The sequence below is a fragment of the Bacillus rossius genome, assembly GCF_032445375.1.
Source record: "Bacillus rossius redtenbacheri isolate Brsri chromosome 4 unlocalized genomic scaffold, Brsri_v3 Brsri_v3_scf4_1, whole genome shotgun sequence".
NCBI classification, from domain to species: domain Eukaryota; kingdom Metazoa; phylum Arthropoda; class Insecta; order Phasmatodea; family Bacillidae; genus Bacillus; species Bacillus rossius.
In genome coordinates this window covers 22,555,371-22,582,162 of record NW_026962010.1, presented here as the reverse complement: position 1 = coordinate 22,582,162, position 26,792 = coordinate 22,555,371, and the positions used below count along the sequence as shown (strand labels likewise).

Here is a 26,792-nt window from a genome sequence, read left to right as displayed (position 1 = left end):
TACTAATCTTCTCTCATTTATTAATCCTATATACAATAAAGTTACAACAAGGGGGCAGGTTGATGCATGTTATTTTGATCTGGCTAAAGCCTTTGATACTGTCAATCACTCCATTTTACTAGCTAAACTTTCTAACTTCGGTCTCTGTAATAATTATATAACCTGGTTTACTAGTTACCTTAAAGATAGATGTTTCTTTGTTTCACTTAATAAAAAAACTTCTACTTTATATCATGCTACTTCTGGTGTGCCTCAAGGGGGTACTTTATCTCCCTTATTATTCAATATTTATATCAATGATATTTTTAAAGTTCTTCATCATACTACTGGTTTTCTGTTTGCTGATGATCTTAAAATATCCAGAGAAATTTCCTCCTTAAATGACTGTCTGCTTCTTCAATCTGATATTACTGAAATTGATAATTGGTGCAAAATGAATTTAGTTTCACTTAACAAAGATAAAACAAAAATTATTTCTTTCACAAGGAAAATTCATCCAGTTAAATATGATTATTTTCTTGACAACTCAAAAATTTCCAAATCTCTTAGTATAAAAGATCTTGGTGTTATTCTTGATTCCAAACTATTCTTTCATCAACATGTTAATTCTTTAGTATCCTTTTCCCGTAGAACCTTATATTTAATAAATTATATAACTTACTATGCATCTAATATTGAATCCATTCTTACTCTTTATTTGTCCTTAGTTAGAAGTAAACTCGAATATTGCTCAGTTATCTGGAACAGTATTAACACCACCGACAGTGACAAAATTGAATCCATACAAAATAAATTTTTCAAAATAATTAGTTCTAGACACCATCAATTACCCAAATTAGAATCTCTTTCAAATCGTCGCATCCATCTGGATACCCTGTTTGTGTTTAAGTGCTATAGTTCAAAAATTAATTGCTTATACTTACTTGATAACTCTGGTATTCGAGTCCCGCAGTTCAAAAGCCGCCTTCGATCCCTATTATGTTCCTTACACAATAATAATGATTTAATTTACAGACTTATCTCAAATTTCAATAAATATGAAAATTTTATTAAAAACTTCAAATTTTAATTTTTATGATTACCCTAATATTCTGAGTAATTTTATAATCCTGTTTATTCTTCCAATTTTAGATCAATTAGTTAAAATTATCTCAGTTGCTGTTTTGTTTTGTTTTGTTTGTTATTGTGTCGTCCTTTATTTTCCTGTGTAGGTTGTATTTATTCGCTTGTATGTGTCGTCTTTTATTATCCTGTTTATGTTGTATTTATTCGTTTGTATGTGTCGTGTTTGTATTACTTGTTCTGTGCACACCTCTAAAGCTTCGGCTGTTGGTGTGCATGTCACAAATTTTAATAAATAAATAATAAATAAATAATAAAACTTGAATATGGTTCTATTATATGGAATAGCATCAATAACACTGATATTGAAAAGCTTGACAGGATTCAATCTAAAGTATCTGACTATATTAAAAAAAAATTAAATACCATCAATAACATAGATTTAAATTCCCTCCTTGGTTCATTATCAACTAGAAGAAAGATCTTAGATGCCATTTTTGTCTTCCATTGTTATTATGGTAATCTTATATGTCCTCATATATTTGATGTTACTGGCATTAAAATTCCTTCTTTTAATAGCCGTAACCCACCTTTCTTGTGCACACTTTTAAATACAAATGATATTATATATAGACTTGTTAACAATTTTAATATGTATGTTAATCACTTACAACCTACCAGAGAGAAAAAACTTGTTAAAAAAATTATTCTTTCGGCATCCAAAGATTAATTATCTTTATGCTCTAATGTTATTACCTAAATTATTTAATACCAGATGTATTAATCTAAGGATACCAACTGTATTTATCCACATAATATTATATGTTCTGTACTTATACATTTATTACTCTCATGAAACATTTTTGTTATTTTAAGTACTTTTCAGAAGTTAAGCACTCATATGGATATTTGTATGTTATGTTATCTTGTCTTTGTTTTTGTCCTACTTTTTGTTGTTCTTATAATTTATTGTTTTGTTCTTATTTTTGTTCTGTTACTGTATTTGTTTTTTTTACATGTCTTACATGTTGTGCCCACCGTTGGAGCCTTGTGCTGTTGGTGTGGCATGTAACAAATCAAATAAATAAATAAATAAATAAATAATAGATTGGAAGATAATTACTAATTTTTTTATTCTCGAGTTACATTAAATTGAGGTCAAACAGCTATGGAATTGAGTAACTATTAAGCCAGTGTTTTCTACGATATAGTTACAATTAATTTTAGAACTATAACAAATTTTCATAAAGAGTGAATTCTCCGATCACAGAGAGAAGCTAAATTAGGTTGGAGAAAGTGTTTTTGTGAAATAATATAGGTTAATTTATTTTGAATGTTTTCAATTTTAAGACTATCAGATATATTAATACTATTCCAAATTTCTGAACAATATTCAAGTTTAGATCTAATTAGAGCTAAAAATTGAGAATGGAGACAACAGTGGTGACATAAAAAGTAATGTATTTTATTACGGAGAGTGTTCTACGGGAACTATAGATTGAAATATCTACATGCTCATTAAAAAATAATTTGTAATCTAGAATAACACTAAGGTCTTTTAAAAAGGAGGATTTTGGAATTACAGTGTTGTCCAAAAAATAATCATGTATAATGTTTTCTTGTAAAGGATATTAATTTTTTCTTTATCAAGCATAATGAGATTTAGTTTCCAACAGTTATTAATAGAATTAATATCAGATTGAAGCAATAAACAATAATTTAAAGTGGTAATGTTTCTACGTATTTTAAGATCATTGGCGAACAGAACACCATTAGAATAGTTAAAGGCTAGAGAAATATCATCGATGAATAAAGTGAATAATAAAGGTGATAAGGTACCACCAACCTGAGGGACACCAGAGCTAGCTTGTAAAAGTGTAGAATTACAATTATGAACTGAAATAAAGAAACTAAGATTATTAAGTTAACTAGAGAACCAGTTAATGAGATTAGACCAAAATTTGACAATTTAACAGAATCAAATGCTTGGGCTAGAACAGGGTTGCCGTATTTACGGATTTTATCCGTTTTCACGGATATTTTGGAGTAACACCGGATTAACGGATAAGTATTTCGAATCACGGATATTTTAATTGACGAACGCACAAACATAAATATTTACTTACTGCTCCCGCTCCACTTCATAGAAAACATATCATCAAGAGACACTTCACTTTGCTACGTCGTTTCAGTTTTTCTATGATAACAATTCAGGCTCTACCTATTTGTCTGGAAGCATTTTTTTATTTCACCGATGAAAGTATACTGTGCATCGTAATATCTATGACAGTTGTTTTAGAAACCGTGTTCTGTTTCTCTCTTCTGCGCAATGGTGCGTTAGTGCGTGTAACGGAACATGCCCAGTAATATTTGTGCGAAGTGATATCTGTGACTGTGTTTTTACAGTCTGTGTTATACCGCGCAATCACGATTTCTATGATGGATTGACGGAGTGTTTACAGTTTGTTAATTTTAAAGTAATTGTAAAGTACAAAAAATTCGACTTGCATCGTAGTGAAGATTGTAATTGAAAGAAATGGAAAAAAATGCAAGGAATCTCTAGATCGAACGCTGTATAAACAACGATACAAACGTGAGTGGGAAGTAGAATTAAAGTGGCTGAAACCCGGTAAAACGGACTTTACTGCAGTGTGTTCATTGTGTCGGTAGGACTTTAACATCCAAAAGGGCGGTCTGAAAGATCTTAGGCATCACGAAAGCACACAGATACACCAGAGAAATCAGAGGGCTGCTGAACAAAGTACTTCTCTCACATCTTTCATCAGCAAACCAGACAACAAAATTGTAGATGCAGAGCTCATGTGGGCGAATTTTATTTGTGAAAACAATTTGCCAATGAAACTTAGCGACAGTTTAACAAAACTCATCCCGCAGATGTTTCCTGACAGCGAAATTGCTTTGAATTTTCACTGCTCGCGTACAAAAACGAGCCAGATCATTGTTCAGGCATTGGGTTCCTGTGTTGAAGGAAACATAATTAGTGTTATGAAAACATCAGTTTTTACACTACTGATTGACGAGTCAATGGATGTTACTGTCACAAGGCAAGTTGTTGTTATGGCCAGGGTGTTTGTTTCAGATAAAGTTGAAACTCACCTGTATAAAATGATTGAATTAAGTGGTCAGGCTAGTGGAGAAAACTTATTTAATTTGGTAAATTCTTCATTTGAACAAGACTGTATCCCTTGGGAAAACTGTCTCAGCATGTCCTCTGATCCCCAAAGCAATGGTAGGTGAATTTAATTCTGTACTTTCACATGTGAGGCAACATCAGGGAAATGTGTGGTTTCTGCACTGCACATGCCATGTTGCTCATTTGGCAGCTTTCCACGCCTGTAATCAGTTACCAGATGTATGTGAGCAGCTTGCCAAAGATGTGTATGTTCATTTCAAGTCATCTGGCAAAAGAAATGATTTCAGCACCATTCAAGATTTAATGGAAGTAGAAAATCATAGTATTCTGCAGCCTTGTTTTACCAGGTGGTTGGCCCTTTTGAATTGTGTGGAGCGTCTCTTAGAACAATGGCCAGCTTTGGCAGAATACTTTGACAGACTAGATGGAAAAGAGGCCAATTCTGAAGCTGTTAAACGGATTATAATTACCTTGCAGTCTGATGCAGCAAAACTTTATTTCTATTTCCTTCAGGCAGTACTCACTTGTTTCACAAAATTTAATGTCATGTTCCAAAAATAACGGCCTTGTGTTCACAAGCTCCATCCACAAATATGTATTCTTCTACGGCAATTCATTGCAAGTTTTGTACAGTTTGAAGTCATACAGAAATGTGAAATTACAGCTGTTGATTACAAGAGAGAAAACCAGCTCACAGATGCAGGCATGTTCATAGGCCATAAAACAATAAATTTTCTAGAAACTGCTGATGCATCCCTAGAAGAAATAAAAAACTTATTTTCAAGTGTGAGTGACTTTTATGAGACAGGAACCCAAGAACTTTATCTTCTCTTGCCCCTCAATGATGTAGTACTTAAAAACATAGTTATTTGGACCCTGCACATAAGTCATCAGGTGACTGGAAAAAACTGGAAGCACTAGTGGTTAGATTCCCGAATATCATTTCCGATGACAAACGGGACGAGCTACAGGAAGAATTCATATCATACTCACTGAAGGAACCTGAGAAAAATTCATCTGTGATGGCTATTGACACCTACTGGCACACTGTATCCGAAGCAGAAGAAAATGGAAAACCAATGTTTCCGTTACTTTCAAGACTAGCTAAAGCGATGCTTTGTCTTCCTCACAGCAATACTGCTGTAGAAAGAATTTTCAGTTTTGAAAAATGTGAAAACTGCACACAGGTCACATTTAGAAATGCCAATGTTGAATGCATTGTTTCACTGCCACAACAGGACCAAAAATTTGGGGCTAGAATTCAAACCCACTGATGAGCTGAGAGAAAAAGCTAGGAACCTGAAGTAGTGAAGCAGTTGAGTGTTCAGGCAAGAAATGCCTGCAAATATGTCATAGTCTGTGTTTATATTTTTTAAGTGATTTTTGTGAGAACCTCATATTGGTACTTAACTCTTTAAGTGTAAACTTATCAGTTTTTTATCTACATTCATTATTATTTTATTATTATTATTATTATTAAGTAGGCCTATGCAACTGGAATGAAGGAAAAACTGATTTTTGAAGAAATATGCTTATAATACTTTGTTTTCTCCTGTGTCTTAGCTGTAAAAAAAAATGTTGGCGCGAATGAAAAACCTGTTTACAGAAATTTTCTTCTTACAGGATTTTACAGGATTTTTTATGGTCTAATACAGGATTTTATAAACATTCTTGGTGGCATCCCTGAGCTAGAAAGCTAGATCAAAGTAACAGGAGTCTAGTTGGCCTCTGTTAATGACTTCATTATAAATAGAATTTAGAAAGTAATTAAATTGTTAGCTGTGGACATTCCTGATTTAAACTCATGTTGACTATTTGAAAATTTATTATTTAATGAGAAATTTAAATTATTAAATAAGATTTTTTTCAACTATTTTTGAGAAACAATTGAGAAGAGACATAGGTCAATAGTTTGAAACAATTTGAAATAGTTTGAATAGGTATTACCTCAGCAATTTTCATTTATCAAGAAATGTTTGGGATTTAAGACTCAAACTAAACAATGTCTTAATTGGGGAACCAGTACATGAGAACAAAATTTTAGTATACTGTCTGGTCCATTAGACTTGGAAGATTTCAAAGCCTTGATGCCCCAAAACACAAGGGAATTAGTAAGACAAGAACAGATATTGTACCTTCAGAAAAAGTTGATTAAGGAAATTGGTGATTGTTACTTTGTGGTACATAGATGCTAGCAAAATATTGTGCAAAGACATTAGACAATATAGATGGATTACATGATACAGAACCATTATTTACATAATGAGTATTGTTCATTATAACCACTTTTCATTATTTTCACGTAGCGCCTGAACATTTTAGGGTTGTTCTTGATATTGTTTATGGTTCTGGCTCAATTAATTTTATCATGATTAATAAAGTATTTGGATTTTTTTTTCAATAGAAGAAAATTATTATAATATACCATGTTTTTGCTTATTATGTAAATTTTATAAAATTTCTTTTAGATTTCAAAGCTTGAATGAAATCTAATTAGCCAATGAGGGTATTTTGAGATTTTTACATTAGTTACTGGAATAAGTCATTTGTGTTATTACATACACAAGTAGTTAATAGATCCACTAGGTAGTTAACATCGGAGGATTGGTATAAGTTAGACCAATCATGGTTTTAACAGCATTATAAAGGCCTAGATAAACGCCATTTTTGTAGGACCTGAAAACGGTAGAAGAATTTAGCTTGTAGCAGAAAATATCAAATGTTATTTTGATATTTAGTGCAGGATGATACAAATCTTCTTTAACATGGGCTTCATCCGCTCCAGTAATATGAAGTTGCTACTATCTAATGTGTCTAAAAACAAAGTACATAAATGTTACTAGTAAAGCGTAAAAAAATAATGACAGATATTACCTTTTCCTTCTTTTTGCACTCTTCTTCTTTTTTCCTCAGCTCTTCATCTTCCTTCTCCAGATTCTTGAGTGCTTCCTTGAGAGAAGTCAGGTTGGCGGAGGCTTCCGCGCTCTCCGCTTGTGCCAGCTGCGACTTCACCTTCTCCAACTGCTGGTTGTGCCTGCGCGGTCACACCCTCTTCTCAAACATACCGTGGTCTACAAACTAGGAAGGGGGTGGGGTCGTTGGTCCCACCAGCTCGCTTGCGACTGTGTCTGGATCAGTTCCTGACCTCACCACATGGACGGTGAGCCAACGTCACAGTGACCAGCACTGCCCCGACCAGCATTAAGAAAATGAGTACAGCGAGGAGATAACATATGTACTTCAATGATTTAAATTTTATTAGCATGCAGAAACATAATTGACCTAAAATAAATGCCAACTAAATAAAAATAAATACTATAGAAAACTAAAAAAAAAGCCTTGCAAAATTCAGTTAGACTTTTTATCTAGGAATATAAAGAAGAGGTTCTACTAAAGTAAGTTTATAAATAGGTATGCTTACTTAATTTGCCATGTACTTGAAATATAGAAATACATGAGCCATGAGCACAGCTGTGAACACTTATTCGTACATCAGGTGCCTCATTGCTCCATGCACTAGGAACTAATATTAAAATAATTTTTCATTGATGTGGGTCTGTAGGACTTGCACGTGGGTACAACATTTTATGGAAAATAATTACAATAAAAACTTGCCACCATTATTATACTATTATAATACTGTTTTATCATAAATGTATTGGATGAATATTAAAACATAAAACAAACCCTTATCTACCAATTTTAAATCTCAAGAATAAAGGTAGTTACTTTGGATTAGGTAATAGTGGTTTTTGCAATAAAATGTTTTACTGAAATTTTGTACAAAATAAAATACTAAAGGTACATGAAAGTCTTATCTATGCATTATTTCTTATGAACTATTAATTCATATACTATTCATTCCACAGATAATTTTGTTTTAATAATTTTTAAATGAACAAAGTGTTTGCTGGAGTGAGACATACAAGCCCGCAATACTTGAGCTAGAAAAACTAGATGCTGGCTTACATTCTACTTGCTGAGCTGAGTATTTGGCACTGTTGGGGCAAGACAACACATCATAGGCCAAACAAAATCTTAACTAAGCTAGCCAGAAGCAGATAGCGATCAGTTTAAGTTGCGGTAGAGATGCCCGAATACCTTCAAAATATGAAATTACTAATCAAAAAAGCTAAAAGTGTAAAATTTTAAACTTGTGTAGCTGGTGATAGTCAAATGACTCCTCAGGTCAGTGCTCCAACTGTTCATACGATGAAATGGACTAAAACTGTAACAGTTCTGTGACGGTGCTAACAAGGATGTTGGGCTTGAGTCATGTCTCAGGCAAGGAGAAGAGTTTTAAAAATAAGTTAGTATGTATACAATCCTTTACTACACCTCACTGCACAAGTAGGAATGATGATGTGTGTTGGTTTTTAAATTGTTTAAACCTTAACTAGACTCGAGTTGTGTGTTTTTTCTGTATTCGTTTATACAGTAAAACCTCAGTATAACAAACTTGATTTTATATTTGATTTTATGTGTGTTTGTTATAGCAAGGTTTCTTTATAATGAGGTGAATTCAAAACCAACGAACAAATGATTTGTGATACAAAGGTTTTTTTCTGAAGCCATCATTATTTAAAAAAATACAGAAGTAATAGTAGGTACTCAGTATATAGATATAGTATACACAAAGTACTTAGGCCTACCTACTTTTTAATACATGCTACAGAGTCCTCGAGCAGAACAAATGAAGATTAAGCAAACCAATCCGATTTGATTACAGTACATAAGTATATTGTATATTATTGTTTACAGCGTTGAATTTGGAATGCCAAATATTTTAGCTATTTCTGCTTTTATACCTCCCTGCGTGTAGAATTTCCAGTTTCGTTGTAAGAGAAATTGCTTTCCTTTTTTTTTTTTTTTTTTCTTTTTTTTTTTTTTTTTATCCATTTTACGAACACCAACAATAAATTACTGAAAGTTAAGTCTCATTTATTACCACACGAGATTTGTCCAACCATAACCTATTTACAAATTTAACCCAGAAAAACTTAACCTCTAAACAAGATACATAACTGGTTAAATAATTTATTTCCCCCTACAACATGGAACAAAAACAACTTTCTAAACCTACAGATTTTAATTACGAAACACTTCCACAGAATCTGTATCGGTTATCGGCATTCATTACAACACGGATAAACGATCACACATTTTCACAGAACAATGATGTAAATTGTTCACGTGATGAAATTTTCTAGGCAGTTTCGGAAGATCGATTAATCGAAGTATGATAGCTTATGTTGGTAGTCAAAGTGCGTTTCAGTACGTCCGTAACTCTTACTTCTACGGCCAATCAGTTGTAAGATGGCGACAATATTGTTTACTTGCCGAAGCGTAATTTATTTACGAAGAAAAATTGAAAATTTATGACAATACTACAAAAATATTTTGAAGATTTTTCTGTTTTACCTTCGCTGTAGCGGGTGTTTTTGGCGTTGCATCCAAAAATGCTTCATTATTTAGAGGTATAAATACATAGGATTACATAGCGATTTGGCGGGACTTAACAGTTGCTTCGTTATACCGAGGATTTCGTTATAAAGGAGTTCGTTTTGCGAGGTTTTACTGTAGTGTGTATGTCATGGTCCTTCCCATTTGTGTGATGTTTGTCATGTGTAGTAAAAGACAATCAATACTTAATAACAATACCATTATTATGTAAACTGCATACACCCAACAAAGGTTACGGGCCTAGGTGTGTCAATGAGTGTGTATTAACGAGTTCAGTCAACGCGGGAGTGTGGATAGTATTAACATTTTGCATCGTGGCGTCATGGCAACAAACAATCTGTCCTACGTGGAAAAACAGATAGGTCGTGAAAACTATGCAACTTGGAAATTTGTTTAAGCTTTATTAAGCTTAGCAGACCAGTGGGATGTCATTCAAGGAAACATCAAGGAAGATGAAGCGAAAGAAAAAGATCGCAAGGCATTAGCCAAGATTTCCTTACTGATAGAGAAGGATTTAATCCACCACATTGAAAAATGTTAAACATCAAAGCAACATGGGACAAGATCCAAAAGCTATTTGAAGATTCTGGCCTCACTCGGAAAGTTGGGTTGTTGCATCAGTTAATCTTGACTCGCTTAGATAACTGCAAATCCGTTGAAGAGTATGTGAATGAAATAACTTCAACAGCCCAACACCTATGTGATATTAAGTTTGAGATATCTGATGAATGGTTTGGGACTTTTTTGCTAGCAGGTCTCCCGGAAGAATACAAACCCATGATAATGGCCTTGGAGAGCTCACGAATTCCAATTAAAGCTGACACCATTAAAATCAAATTGCTACAAGAAGTAAAATCTAGTTCAAGCCAAGTTTGATCATCCAATATCGATACAGCACTCTACAGTAATTGAACATCATGGAACAACCAACAAAACAAACCCCCTACAGTGCCTCACAAATGCTACAACTGCAACGGGACGGGACATTTTGCTGCAGATTGTCGTGTCAAGTTTTTAGCATGTGTGCTAACAAACATGGAAAACAGTGAAATTGAGTGGTATTTAGATTCACGTGTATCAGTGCATTTGACAAAAAATAAGTTAGAGAATTGTGTGTCGGAATCTAAGTTAAATCATAACCACAAACAATCCTCTGACGACAGAATCTGTGGGAAAGGTTGATATTGAGGTGCATCATGCTCCAGACGTCACAGCCAACCTACTCTCAGTGAATAAAATCACAAGCAAAGGAAACACTGTGATCTTTCATAAAAATGGTGGTAAAATACTAACTTAAATGATGAACTGATAGCCTCGGCATCATTGAAAAATGGCATTTATCAGACTGCAGTCTCCATATGCTGCTATAGTTTATGCTGTCACTTGTGAAGATCTATAGCTCCGCAGGTTAGGTCATTTAAACACAAAAGCTATGAACTTGTTAAAAACAATGGCAAATGGAGTGCAGAACCTGCAGACAAGCAAGGTCCCATGTGAAGTTTGAGTCAAAGGCAAACTATCTCATTTTCCATTCAAAAAAAGTATCTTTATAGCAAAGGAACCCTTGGAACTAATGCATACTGACTTATGTGGTCCCCTGGAGACAGAATCTGTTGGAGGCAGCAAGTAATTTTTTTCCTCATAGACGATTATTCTTGGACACAAATGAGTATTTACTGAGGTCACATTATCAGGTCTGTGATGTGTTCAAAGAATACTATGCACATGTAGAAAACCATAAGAGTCACCAAATAAAAATCTAGCGCTCAGATAATTGCAAACAGTTTCTTAAACAGTGAGTTCTGCAGTTTCCTGAAAATGAAGGGCATTAGACACCAACACACTGTCAGGGCTTCACCACAGCAGAACGGGGTCTAAGAGCGTGCTAATCGGAAAATTGTCGAAAAGGCACAGTGCTGATTACAAGATACAGGACTGCCAAAAATGTATTGGGCCGAAATATAAGCAACTTCTATCCATCTCAACAACAGGAGCCCAATGAAAGTCATTGCAGCATGGTTGCTACAGAAATAGAATCTTAGAATTCCCTGACTTTTCCCTGTTTTCCAGAAATTTAAGAGAAAAATTCCCTGACTTTTTTTTTAAGTACATACCATAAACATTAACGTGAATATAATTAAATGTAATATAAAAATTTCAACATGAGGTAAAAATAAGGTTTTTTTTGTGTTATTTTGACGACAGAATTGCGAATGTGTTTTTTCCTTCGACATGGCTGGTGAGAGCTCTTCGACCCATATTGCTGAATTGAATACTTTTTTAACACAAAGTGCAGTACGCAGAATTTATGTTTTTAGCAGAGGGTTTGATATGCTGAAACTATGGCTCCTTGAGCCAATTCTCCTTAAATGTAGTTTTCTTCGACATCTCTTAAGCTATTTATTTTTTATTTATTTATTTGTATTCCATTGAGCCTTCTTTTGGTTGAAACCATAAGGCTTATGGAACATGTCATTTACATATTTACAGTTATAAGTATAAATACAGTTTTAAATACACATACATATTTAGTTTTACATACATATAACTTTGAAGTAAAACAAATAGTGATAAATATTTTTCAGATAATCTGAATTAGGTACAAATATAACATTATTTCTTTTATACATACCCATAGACATATGTCAAGCAATTTCTTATAGTATTTATTAAGGAAAAAAAATTAAGCAGGATTTAGGGTATTAGGATATTGTTGTTAGGCATTGTAGCTATACAAGGGAGTCTGGCTGTAACCAGAATGCTTTCCCTCTTTCAGCAGTATACTCCATAATATCTTTTAAATTGTAAAATGGATTGCATACAAGTGTATTTTCTATTGAAGCTTTATATTTATCTATGTTGCTGATTTCCATTATTTTTTAAGGTAAGCTATTAAATAGTATTCTGCCAATGTGCTCTATTCCTATTTCAAATTGAGTAGTGTGTGTTGTATGGGTCTCAATTTATTGCAGCCTCGAGTATTATGATAATGGATATCTTTGTTTCTTTTAAATTTGGTTTGGTGTCTATAGCAGAAAATTAATGTTGTGCATATGAATTGATTTGTAAATGTTAGTATTCCTAATTTTTAAATTTTTTTTCTGCAACTAGATGTTTTTTATCTTTAGTTATTATGCGAATGGCTTTTTTCCTTTTGCAATTTTTGTATATTTCAGTTTAGTTTAGTTAAAAAAAAGTAGGTACATATTAATATTTTCAGGTTAGGTTAAAATATTATTGTTTATGAATTCTTAAAAAAATACAACTATACAAATACAAAAACTATTACAAATTCACACCTAGCAATATAACGGGTTTACTTAGAGAATTACAATAGCAGCATTACAACATGCAATACTATTACAATCTTACAATGTTAACTAACGATTCTGAGGAAAAACATGTTCAGTTATGCATATTTTTTATACACAATGTAAGTGTCACGCAACAGAACTCACGGATTATAACGGTGGAAAAAAAAGTAGTTAAAAAAAATAGGTAGAAAAAATGCAAAAACATAACCGCACACAAAAGCCACGTGTTTTCGTATCAGCTTGGCAGTTTTCAAAATGAGAATTGGTATTGCCTCTTTATCAAAATGCACTTTATTTTCTTATGATCGCATCAAAAACGAACTTCACCTGAAACAACGCCTTTAAATTCACGTCATAAGCTTTGAACTCACCTTATTCCATGTGAAAATAGCCTTCAAAAGATAAACGACGCCATGTCCGTAGGGATGTTGGAAAAATATTGATATATCGAAATACCAATATTTTTCATACGATATATTAAGATATATAGTCAAAATTTTATCAAACATACATATCAATATCGATATTTTTCTGCGATATTTCCATTCAATATTTTCATAAATAATGAATACAGCCAATAAAATGTCGTTAACTGCATCTACCGTTTGGAAGTTTTTCAAGAAGATAGACTCTAAAAGTGTATCACGTAATTTGTGTGGGAAAACTTACAAAACGAGTGGAAACACAACAAACCTAGCAACACATTTAAAAAATAAGCACCAGCACGCATTCGTTAAACTGCACAAGAAAAGTAACGATGCCAAAACAAAAAAATTGGTTGTCTGTAAAGTCGGTATATGGACGTTATTTTAACGTGACAATATCATAACAAAACATTGATGAAATGATTACATACTTTTATGAATAAAATTGAATCAGTTTTATTGAATTATCACTATTTTGTATGGATACAAAGAAGGAGTGAAATGAAATCTACAATTTAATTGATAAATTTACTTTTATTTGCACTCATTAATTCAAATATGTTTATTACTTAAACAAAGAGATTATTTTAACTATAACTTGTATACATGTTTGCTATTTAACTTCTTCCAATCTGTGTTATTCTGTTAAGGATAGGACAATGATAGGAAAAGTAGGAAACAAATGGGAGTGTTTCAAGGATGATGTGAAGGAAAATGGCTTACTCAACACCAAGATGCAGTCAAAAATAATATATTTGCGCCACGGACTCTGCAGCAATGCTAGAAGGAACGGGTTAGCAAAGAGCAATGAAAATGTTACATTGTAATGCATGAAAACAGAAGTACGCCACGGACTCGGTCTCAATGCTAGGAGGTTCAGGTTAGCAAAGAGCAATATAAAATGAGCATAATGGGACACATCGAAACGGGACAATGTGCGTAACAGGACACTTTTTCGTGCGTGCAGCCGGCGTTCATCGATTTATTAGACGTCACGTCAAAAATTTTGACACACAAAAATTCTCGATTAACTGATTTTCATATGAGTAAATTTTTAATTTCAACATTCCATCTAAATCCACATATCGATAATTTCTACCAAAAAATATTAGGGTTTGTTAATTTTTTTATCTCTAATACGAGATTGAATTAATTTTGGTTAGTTTAAACTAATTGATACTTTCGTCTTGTAGCATTATCATCACTTCTGTGAAACAATTAGAAACTATTTTTTCACTATATGTCTGTGATTGCACAAGACAAAAGATTTCCATTACTATTACATTTAAAAATGTATACAAAGTTATATTCTTCAACTTAATATAGCAAAATGCAATAAATCAATGTCGTCTAATTTCTTTTTGCGGTTGTAAGCTTAAAAATAAATATTAAATTATTTTCGAAATACTCGATATATCAAAATATTGATATATTTTTGCGATATATCAAAATATTACTTTGATATTACTAAAAATATCGATATATTATATATCGATATTTTTTCCCGATATCAACATGCCTACATGCCCGTTCTGTAGTTCACTGCATGGAACGGAACATAATAAAAAGTCTCAAGGGCAAATTAAAAAGGAGCAAAACACGAACAAATCTAGGCCGGATTCGCTTGTGAACAAACGAGTGCCTGGATTGGCCAGAAGTTATGGTGGGTGGTTGTAACAGCCTATTGCAACGGACAATCGCAAACCAAGTAAAAAAAAACCTTGCAGTTGCCGTGTGCCTTAAGCAGCAGCCTTTTAGCGGAGTCGTTCGGTAGCGGTACAAGCGCATCAAAACAAAGCTTTGTTTGAATTATACGCAACTTTAAAATTTCCAGAATTCGTAGAATTTTCCCTGACATTTCCTGGTTTTCCCGGTTTTCTAGTCCTGTAGCAACCGTGTGCAGGAAAGACACTGTTTGAAGCTAGGTATTCAAGGAAGCCCTGCCTCTTGTTACCTCAGGATCTTCGGTTGTGAAGCTATGGCCCAAATTCCAAGAGAGAAGAGGAAAAAATGGGACCCCAAATCCGGAAAACTGATATTCACTATTGCGATAACAGGAAAGGTTATTGCCTCATAAATACAAAGACTAAACAACATTGTGTTCTATGCTCAACGAAATGTTAGCAATGGTGAGAGAAGGTGAGCCCACCTCGCAAACTGTTGGTGCAGTTGCGGATGTTATTCCTCGAGGGCCGGCCAGTGAAGATTTTTGGTGATAATGAAAAACTTATCTCTCAAGAACCAGAATCTAAGCAGAAGACGGAAATCAATGTCTTCACTGCAGATTCAGACGAAGAGCCCTTGAAAGGGTTCACACAAAATGATGACCTTGAAGAAACCTTCAGTCCTCAACAGTTAAGATCTCATCGCACCCAAAGGCCTACAGCTGCCGATCCAGATTTTGTGACTTATTTCACTGCAGAAAACAATGACTACTCACACCAGGGGAAGTTTTGATGAGTCTGCAAGCTGCAAAGTGGAGGGAAGCAATGGATGAAGAACCATCTTCATTTGTTAGTAATGAAACTTATGAGTAGATTTTCCAGATGGTGCAAAGTCTATCAAATCAGAAGGGTGTTCAAAATTTAAAATTCGGACTCCAAGGAACCTAAATGCAAGGTTAGACTAGTAGTCAAGAGTTGTGGACAGAAGCTCGGTATAGACTATGAAGAAACCTTCACACTGGTAAACAAACAAACTTCTCGAAGATACCTCTTTGCACTGGCAGTAAAGAAAGCCCATAAGATAGTGCATATGGATGTGAAAATGACTTATTTACATGGCCACTTAGATAAAGTCATATGTGCAAACTCCAGAAAAGCCTCTTGGCCAGATTTGGCAGCTCAGAAAGGCTATGCACAGACTTGAACAACGTGAAGGTGCTAGAATCGTCTAAACCAAGTCCTCACAGGAATGGGACTAAGACAGTCCAAAGCAGATCCTTGTGTCAATTTTAACATATATGTCGATGACCTTACGAATGAACTGCAAATTCAAAGGGAAGTCCAGAGGAAATTAGAATTGAAATTCGACAGGAAATCCTAGGTCCGATAGATGATTGTCTAGGTATGAAAATCAACAAGGACAAAGAAAATGGACAACTGTTCATTGACCAGAGGAACTATATAGACTGCATGCTTCATAAGTTTGGCATGTCGGACTGCAACCCGGTCTCAACCCCAACGGAGGCCAGGACCACCCTTAGAGACCCTTTGTAAAACAGAACAGAATGTGATAGTGACAATGTGAATTATGGTGAGACAGTACCATACCAGCAACCTATTGGCAGTCTTCTGTACCTGTCCCAAGTTTCTCTCCCAGACATATCTTGTGCTGTTATTTGCTTAAATAAATTTAACAACAACCCACAAAAATGCTATTGGCTTGCTGTCAAGAGGGTGTTCAGATACCTCTAAGGGACTAAAGAATTGAAATTAGTTTTTGATAAAAAAAAAAGGGAACCATGAGTTACTTAGCTACAGCGATTCAGATTGGGAGAGTGACAGTAATAACAGACACTCAATTACTGGCTGCAGCGTTAAGTTCATGAGGGGACTGGTTTCATGAGCTAGTAAGAAGCACATAACAGTTTCCTTGAGCACGGCCAAAGCTGAATACATGGCGCTCGGTTTCACAGTTCAGGAAGTATTGTGTTTAGAATGTTGTGCAGTGAACTGCAACCCGAACATGAACGCAAGCCATCCATTGTGTATTGTGACAACAAAGGGGCGATACATCTAGCTAAAAACAATGTAACCAGACAAAGAGCCAAACATATAGATATCACGCATCATTTTGTTAGGGAGCATATCCAAAACAAAACTAATGATGTCAAATTAATATCAACAGATGACATAATATCAGACATTTTGACAAAGCCCCTAACCAGGCAAAAACATAACCACTTCATCATGAGTTCTTGTGTTTACTGTCAAAGCTGATTTATTATTTGCTTGTTCCTATATTGAGTGTGTGTTTTTAATGTCATCAATTGAAAGTTTGTTTATGGTACTTTCAAACAATTTAAGGGGAAGTGTTGGTTTGCAAATTGTTTAAACCTTAACTTGACTCAAGTGGTGTATACCCGCTCCTGTATTTTTCCTGTATCCGGTTATAGTGTGCAGTGGCGTAGCCAGGATTTGTGTATGGGGGGTGTTAAGAAGCATGTGCCCCCCCCCTCCCCCGTATTAAAGCGGGGAGTCCGGGGGTCCTCCCCCGGGAAAATTAGGATTTTAAGGTGTAAAATAGTGCTATTTTAGCAGTTTTCGGTACTTAAATTTAAATATTGTAATGGTAAAATTTTTATTAATTTTTAATATGAAATTTGTTTGAGTGATGAATAAGAAATTTAATTAAAGATTTGGTGCTAAGGGGGGGGGGGGGGGTTTGAACTCCTCAAACCCCCCCCCCCTGGCTACGCCCCTGATAGTGTGTAAGGCATGGTCATTGTCATTTGTGTGATGTTTGTCAAGTGTGGTAAAAAAAACAACCAGTACTTATTGACCAATAAATTATTTATCAATATTTTCAATATTTTTCACAATGACCTAGGATGGGAGATTGTTTACACTAATGTGTGGAATAAAATTCGTAATAATGGAAACTAATGATGATTAAAAACATTTTTCACAGTTATAATACCCTCATAACTTTTTGGCCCACCCAGTATATTATGGATGAAGAGCATATAAATAAAAACCCAACATAACTAAGGCCAGCAACAACTTTTCACCTCACAAAATACTAAGTAGTTATTAAATGGAATACATTAACTAGTTACATGTTCTTTCATTGTTTGGAGCCTAAGTGTTAATTTATATTGTGAAGTTCCACTAAAGCAGTACACCAGGTGGCACACAGCACACTCACTCTTTTTTGATGGCCTCTAGGCGTTCCCTCTCCCGGCGCTGTTCCTCCATGCGCTCCAAGCGAGCTTGGTGCCGCCAGCGGAACAGGGACGGAGTGTCGATGTTTGGGTGGGTGTCATCCTCGTCATCAGAGATCTGGAACACCATTACACTGAGACAATTATATTGGCATTATTAAAACCACAAACAATAATAATCCAAATCCAACCCACAGCAGCCTAAATCATCTCTGAATGGAACTCAAAACCAGACACAAGAATGCATGTCTACCTGAAATTTGTCGTGCCACGCTGGGTCTATGATATAGATCTGTCGTTGGTCCCATTTGTGAGGGTACGAAAAAAAATAACTCACAAAATTTGAAAAAGAGTGCTGTCAAGAGAAAGTTTTCTTTAAACTGAGAAACAGCCACAGTTGCAGTTTTGAAACATAAAACAATCAAGTGTTTCATCACTTAGCACACCAAGCAACAATCACAAACACCAAAATTAATTCATCCAAAGGACGTGTGTGTTTTTTAAGCTGACAAATCTTTACATACATTTATCAAACACTCAAACACTAGGTAGTACTTTTCATGTGCCTCAACGTCACTATCTCCATGTTCTGACAATTGAGCTTGTAATTGAGCCGTAATGTAAAGTACAAAATGGACCAAATGGTAGACAGGTATGTGCTATGGAGAGTAGTGGAAAGGGTTTGAGTTGGAAAGAAAACATTTGAAGGGAAGATCACATCAGAAAGTGTCTGGGACCGCTGTTACAGTGGAGCTGTAATATTCGGCCTCTTGTCGAACTAGGGTATTTCAACAGTTTTATTAATAATTTCATTTACAAACAAAATATAAATACTGTTACAAACTAGGGGAGAACAGAATTTTAAGTTTTAATAACCAACTTAGTAATAAAATATTTTTTTATATAACTTGTTTTACATAGATAATTAGGCCTAATATTAGTCAGTTATTCATAAGCCTACACTTGCAGAATGCTATATTGAGTCTTTAAAAATTAAAGGTAGTCTATGTATGTATTTAACTTACTTTCCCTATACAATACAATTTAACATCTTCAGTGATAAAAAAAAAGTCCTGTTTTGTACTAATTATTGATAAAGAAGGTTTTTTTTTTTAACAGAGTCTGAGATGCCATTGTCAATACTTCTTCAGTTAATTTGTTGGATTTACTTCACAAATTTTTAAGTTCTTTGGTATACCTACTTAAAATATCTGCTCTTCTCGGGTTAAGTAAAGGAAGGTCATGGTCCGGAAGGACGGAGAATCAATACATTGACTTCTTGGTGAACATAATTTTTGAGAGTACACATGATAACCACCATTTGTTGTCATACGCACAAGCTACAAATCCTGTTATCTGATCAAACAGCGTATCTTCAGCACCAGGTCCTACTTGAATCTTGTACATATCATAGTTTAAACTGTTAGAAATTTTTTTGTTTTCATTATAATTTTGATTCTAGTATGAATACATGATAGTATGAATACATGATCGTTTCGCATACCAGTGACTGCAATGTCATCACTTCCAGGAATTGCTCATTTTCTAAATAGTCTTGGTTTGATACATAAAAAAATGTAATTTTGAGTTATGTTCTTTACCCCACTCAAACCTCTGAGAAGGTGTTAAGACCTGCCTGTTCAGAGGATTTTGTAGGCTGTCTTTAGCTGCAAGCCTATTGACTGTGCCACCAATACCGTCACACACTCATTTTCCATGCAATGTCACACTGCTTCTACTCCGTCAAAATCTTCCTCGTGACAACATAAGCTTGGTATGTTATTACGGTTATGTCCTTATATTGAACAGTAGAACCATCACTAAATTTAAACACGCACGCAATACCTGTTAATTTATATTTAAAAAAATAGTTATTTTGAGTGTTTTAAACTCAATATAAATGGCTCTATTTTTAAAAGTAATTAAGTTAGAGAGCTGGCACTTCATTCTCTTCAGATTTGCATAAGCTTTAATATGATACACAACTTGGCTATATTGTATAACATGTTTTTAAATATCTTAAATCATATACACATGTATATACACATGTATTGCACTCATAATCTTTTGGGAAAGCATATGTACCAAGTTTGAAGATGGGATAACCATGGGTTCACATTAAAAATGTTTGTCACAGCAAATTCCCACAAGGAAAATAAAGTTGGCTAGTTATGGTCATAAAACAGTTTTATTACATCTAAAATATATAAGTGTAAAACATTATGCAAACATATGCCAAATTTGAGCTACACAAATTTTGAGAAATTCATTCACACAATTTTTATAAAGTCCAAATGAGGTAACAGTAGGCAACCAAAAAATGGAAGGTTTTCAAAAATCTAAAATTTTATATTTTCTATCCTTGTAAATTTATTAGTTTATTTCACATGAAATGACCCATACGTGAATAGGTGCAGGAGATATGGGATATGGAGGGATAGTAATGTCTAGAGGTGTCGCTGGAGGCAGATCTAGGATGTGCAATACAGTCAATAAAGGGTATTGGGCACTGGGCCTGCTGGGTAGGGTGCTAAAGGCAAGTGTTGTAGAAGACATGACTTGTAGAATCATCAGGCTGATCTTGAAATATTTAAGAAATATATATATTTATTTAAGAAATATTTTTAAGAGACCTTTCTAGAGACAGAGGTTAAGGTGTTTGAGGAAGTGCAATGTGAAACAGGTGTGTGAAGAAGCAATTAGGAGATAAAAATGAAGACTCACAGGCTATCAGTGATGAATAGGGACAATAATTTATGGTTTTATTTTAAGGTCAATTTTGTATTTAATACAGATTAACTGTTATTAATATGTACTTTCAACAAAATATTCTCATTTTCATCAATATGTTTGTATTATAATATTTTTTGTTATGTCCAGGATCTTACGAAGTACTAAATTAAAACAGCAAGCATGATGTACCACACGATCAATTATATAGGATAATGCCATCAGAATCAAGGGATAAACTTGAATACGTGATACGAAAAATTACCAAATAAAAATGCATCAGCGAATTTTTGTGCGATTGAAAAATATTCCCATGTCATTAATGTAATAATAATAAGCAATACCTATAAGATCAATCCATTTACTTCATTAATTTTTTACCAAATTCATACTAAATAAATTACACACAAAGTATTTACCATAATAAAATATATAATTGCTGATTGATTTCATGCTTTATGTTACATTTTGGATTCTTCATTACATTTCAGTGTTATATGGTATATTGACACGTGCCTTGCAGTTTTATTTTGGTATTATTGCATGTAGCTAGGGATGCAACATCGCTCTTAAAAACCTCGATATCACGTACATCGATGTTCAAACGAAAAAGCATCGATGTCAAAAAACATCGTTCTGACAACCGATACATCGATGTTTTAACCGATGTTTTTAAATATCAGGAAAAACATGCCAAAATGATTTAAACTATAGTATGTAGCCAAAAACCATACCTACTACAGATTCCTGACCACAATATCCACAACATATTTACAGTCGTGTCTCGTGCAGAACAAAAACATGTATTAAAAGCAAATTCTGCTACCAAAAACTTAAAAATCCGCATGAACTACTTGACCAGCTCTCAATAAACTTCAAAGAGTTGTGGACAAATTTAAATGACTACAACTTCACAACATTAGCAGAAGTAAAGGTAAACATTCAAAGGGCATATCCGTAATTTAAATGTATGTAAATCTGGCCGTCTGTTCGGGGTTTATGTGTGTCAGTGAGGTGGGATGATAAGCGCGACGCTCGCTGGTGCTTCTAGCGCAGTGTCTCCTCTGGACTGGCGCGCAGTCTTCTCGTCGTCACTAGAGTAACCTATATAGGTTACTCTAGTCGTCACAGGATAACTGAGAGAACTGACCGGTGACCGTAACATTATATGACCGAGAAATGAAGATAAAGGTGTACTGCACTGCCCTTAAGTGGTTTCGAGATTCTGTATCGGTTGTTTTATGCCTAAAAATTACTCCGAAAACACACCTTTTAGCCAAAAAAACTAAAAACACAGTTTAATAACTTAATCCGAATTCAAAAGTACCTTTCGGCATTCAGCGAACAATTAAATGCTTTTTGTAAACAGACCCCACTCGGATATCTTGAGCACCGTGTGTGTGCCCGGGCAGACTGCATACTTAAGACACAGGCTTACTTAAAATAAAATTTCCCTTGTTTGTTATGTTTTAGTTATCATTTCATGAATATATTGTAAATAGTACAGATCATGAGAGATCTATTTATCCAAAAACCATTGTGATACGACATTTAGTTTTCAAGAAACGTTCTTTTTATTATTTTCGATACTTATAAAACTTACATTTTTAAGTATAAATAAAAGTAGGTAAATGCTAAACCATTTTGGTTGGTATCCTTATCATTTTTTCCCAGTATTTTTCGAAGTCCAAAATCATTTATAAAATAACTAGTTTTTTTACACAATTTATTTTTAACTGAAAAAAAAAAATAGGGAAAAAGCATGAAGTGTATGTGCAGGTTTAAAATGTAATATTAATTTTCTCGATAGAGCTAGCGAGACCGTATCGGTACCAATCAATAGCTTGTATGTACAACAAGCTATGAAATTGTCCATAAAGTCTCGCTGCCTTTTCCTTATATTTTTCAAAATTTTAAAAAAATTCTTATGTAAACAAATTTTTTTAACGGTATTCAATTTTTCCAAATGATTTTACACATCTTAAAGTACTGGAAAAAATTTATACTGAAATCAACCAAATAGTTCAGTATTTACAACATTTATGATACCTACCTACTTAAAAATGTAGGTTTTTATAGTAAGTATAGACAGTTAAAAAAAATTGTATCTTAAAAACTAAATGTTGTATCGTAATGTTTTTTTATATATTCAATAAATATTCATGAAATGATAGCCAAAATATTATAAAAAACTAGGGCAATTTTAATGATGAATGATGTCGATGTTTTTGGATTTTTTCGTTGATGCATCGGCGATGTATCGCTCTTCAAAACATCGATGCTAACATCGATGTTTCATGAACAATACATCGATGTTTTCAAAACATCGATGTATCGTTTGCATCCCTACATGTAGCATCCCAGAATGGAGCATGGATCAAAAGATGGATTAGAATGGCTGGCATGGGAGAATGTTTAGGTTAAGAGGTTTAGAAGACATTAGGAGTGTGTGTGAAGGCAAATTGTAATATGTGATGGGGGGATGCGCCTTGCATCCGGAAATCAGCCCGATTGCAGGATTGAATGTAATAAAAGTCCATTCTGATAAACCCACTTATTTCTGAACGATTATACTATGACACAAGGCACATGACATCCACATTAAACTAAAAAACAATACAAGCTATAAACATACATAATTACTTCAGTTAACAGTGAATGAAACAGCAACATAAATCCAAGCAATAATTTAAATATTGTGATTTATGAATTAAAATATCAAACGGCGAAATGTGTACGGTTAACAACCCATTTCAATAAGAAAACGTTCATCTTAAGATATTCTATTTTATTCAACACAAAAAAAAAATCAGAAATCTTAATTTCCTCACCTCTATATCTTTCCATTTGCTATAATCAACCATAACGAAGGCGGAAAACTTGAATAATAAAGTTGGAAAATAAACGTTTATCGTGTATCTCAAACCATAAAACTGAACTCTAGCAAACGTTTTAGCACGAATTATCAAACAACGTTTACAGCAAAGAAGCTAGAAAGTTCTAGATCCTAAAGAAAAACTTAAATAATCTAACTATCTTAACATTGTAAATATACAACTACTAAAATGTACTTTGATTACATATTTTAAATTAACAAATTCTTGATGTTTACTATAACATTAATATTTATTGTTGGTTTACTTGCCCTGCGTCAGAGATCAACATACATAGATAAATAAAGAGGTCCAAGGCCTATAGATACCAAGGACATCTCATTCAACGTTATTGCTTTATTGGTCAATTTGAAGTGACGCACATGCTAGACCACATTAACGCGGGAATTCAAATTATATTCATGACTAAATGGCACTTACTAAAATTATGTATTCATATAATTGAAGTCATGTATGAACAGTTAAATCTACCATGATTATTCGTAAGTACTATATTAAAAATTCGTTTCAACTTCAGTTATTAAATCATAAATTAGACGAAAAATGTTATTTTAAGATCTAAACATGTGAAATATTTACATTATCAAGCATTTGCAGCCTGCGGCATCCTGTTCTAAAAATATAAACAATAACACTGCTTAAATAATTGGTAATTGATTAACTTTTTTATCACATTTGAAATAAACATATACAATAAATTGATGAAGAACTATATTCAATGTTATATTTTTATCTTCCTTACAAGATTAAACAGTGTCAGCAAATAATGTACATTTTGCTATCACCCGGCCTCTGTAGAAGGCCAGGGAGGTACCTGACGGGTGCTAAGGGCGTCACGGTGCTGCTGTTGTCTGGGAGGGGGCCAGGCTAGTGGGACACTAGGCTGGTGGTGATGGAACGCGAGTACTCTGCCCCCACGTGCCCTGCCAGGTACGTGGCAGGAAATCTACCCTGAAACTCCCTACTTGGCAGTGAGGCCGCTCGGCCGTGTGGAGGACGGAATGGTGAAGAATAATCGTAGACGACACAGTTTATATTAAATGGGCTTTTAATCCACGGACTTCTCCGGTGGTACGCATGGGTACATTGTACTCCCTACACATACACTACGCGGTGGCAGAACCACTACAAAAGGTATGATAATGCGTTATGCGGCATTTGAGCAGTTGTACAATTACACTAACACACGGTTACAAAACAAAACACGAAACTTACATAACAATGTGAATTTGCCGCGGCAGTCTAGCCTCTAGCGGGGACGTGATTACTAATTCGCTGGAGACGGCCAGCGCCGAAAGTTAACTGTCTTAAGAAGGCTCAATGAGCGTGATCCAAAATTCTATTCTACATTTACATGAGGTTGTAGCCGGGAGGCGTTTGCGCGGCGATCTTAACAAAAACGGGTTGGCTGGAGTCGGCCAATGCCATAATTTGCGTGATCCGCAAAATACACGCCGAGTCTACGTGAGCAGCAATGAATTAAAAAGGTTTGGTTATTAAATCAAGTGCAGAGTGAAAAATCGGTGGAACAAACTTGAAGGCTGCTCACGGACACACATTTCGACACGGCGCGGAGTGGTTGGAGACTGCCGAACATGGCCGCCTCGCAAGGGAGAAAAATTTTCACCTCCTTAGTGAGTCGGCACCAAATACTTATATCAATATAATTTGCTCTATTATAAGCTAAAAACACGTTCCAGGTGCTCAATTAAAGGGTAGCACCTGGTAATTGGGTGCTTAAGGCTTAACAACTGTTTGATAGTATTTAATTATTTGAATTGTGGCATCAAGTTGGCGACTGTAAATTTATTAACATACTGTCACACTGTGAACTGTTCTAGTTGGATTTCTCCTAATCTGACTCGATCATTGTCACGGGCACTTTAATTAAGGCCAGTGGCCGCGGTGACTGGTAATGAGGTTCGTTGTCTACTCTGTGCGTGCGGTGCTCGCACGGAGTAGCTACGACGCACTTGTTTAATGCCTGTGAATTAATAATTGTGTCCTAATGTCTTGTTCCTTAATTGTTTTATGGGGTCGAGCCCCCAGGGTTTCGTGCCCTGAAGTTTATTTGAGTCTAGTGGGGTCACGCCTGAGGCGCTCGCCTCATTCCCGCTGGGCTAAGGGTGTGCTCCGAAAACGGGATCTGGTACTAGTGGTGCGGAGCATGGGCTTAGAGGCCATGGTCGGGACGAAGTCAAAGCCCCCCCCCCCCCTTCGCAAATGGAAGCCCATCACCGCCACGTGTTCCCGATCCTGCGGCTCCATGAGCCCCTAGCACAACCGGCACCCTTCGTGGCGCGATCCTGTGGCTCACGGATCTTGACGTGGGCGGACGCTGCCTCGGCTGCTACGGAGGCAGCTGGGCCGGGAGGCGATGCCGCAGCACGTGAAGCGTTGGCGCTGGCGGTCGCCGCCACGGATGCTGCGGAAGCAGATTGGCCGGGAGGCAGCGCCGCAGCACATGAAGCATTGGCGCTGGCGGTTGCCGCCACGGATGCTGCGGAAGCAGATGGGCCGGGAGACGGCGACGCAGCGCGTGAAGTGTTGGCGCTGGTGGTCGCCGCCACGGATGCTGCGGAGGCAGCTGGGCCGGGAGGCGGCGCCGCAGTGGAGTGGTGCCCTTGGCTGTCTCTCACGGTCGCTCGAGTTCTCCGGGAGGGCATGCATCGGGAGGAATGTCTGGCCCTTTGGCCAGGTCCCCTTGGTCGGGTTCGGTCGGGAGTGGTTTCCCGGGGGTCGCTGCCACTCGCAGGTGGTCTCGGTGGATTTTCTGTACGTGGCGGCCACCTAGGTGCACCATGTAGGACGTCGTCGCTAGGCACCGTGTCATGGTGTAGGGGCCCTCCGAGTGGGGGGTGAGTT

At 35.4% G+C, this 26,792-nt stretch overlaps 1 protein-coding gene across 2 annotated transcripts in view; it reads right to left on the bottom strand.

Annotated features, from left to right (window-relative positions):
- Nucleotides 1-24,229, bottom strand: part of LOC134541568 (hsp90 co-chaperone Cdc37) — a 70,909-nt gene extending 46,680 nt beyond the window's left edge. The window contains exons 1-3 of one of the 2 annotated variants that reach the window (XM_063385083.1): nt 23,865-24,229; nt 18,288-18,421; nt 7,091-7,250 (exon numbers count right to left, since the gene is read on the bottom strand). In XM_063385083.1, the coding sequence (XP_063241153.1) occupies nt 7,091-7,250; nt 18,288-18,421; nt 23,865-23,897 (327 nt within the window). In that variant the 5' untranslated portion in view covers nt 23,898-24,229. Of the gene's footprint in view, nt 1-7,090; nt 7,251-18,287; nt 18,438-23,864 lie in introns of both variants that reach the window. The other variant, XM_063385084.1, reaches the window with a different exon arrangement.
- Nucleotides 24,230-26,792: the final 2,563 nt, after the last annotated feature.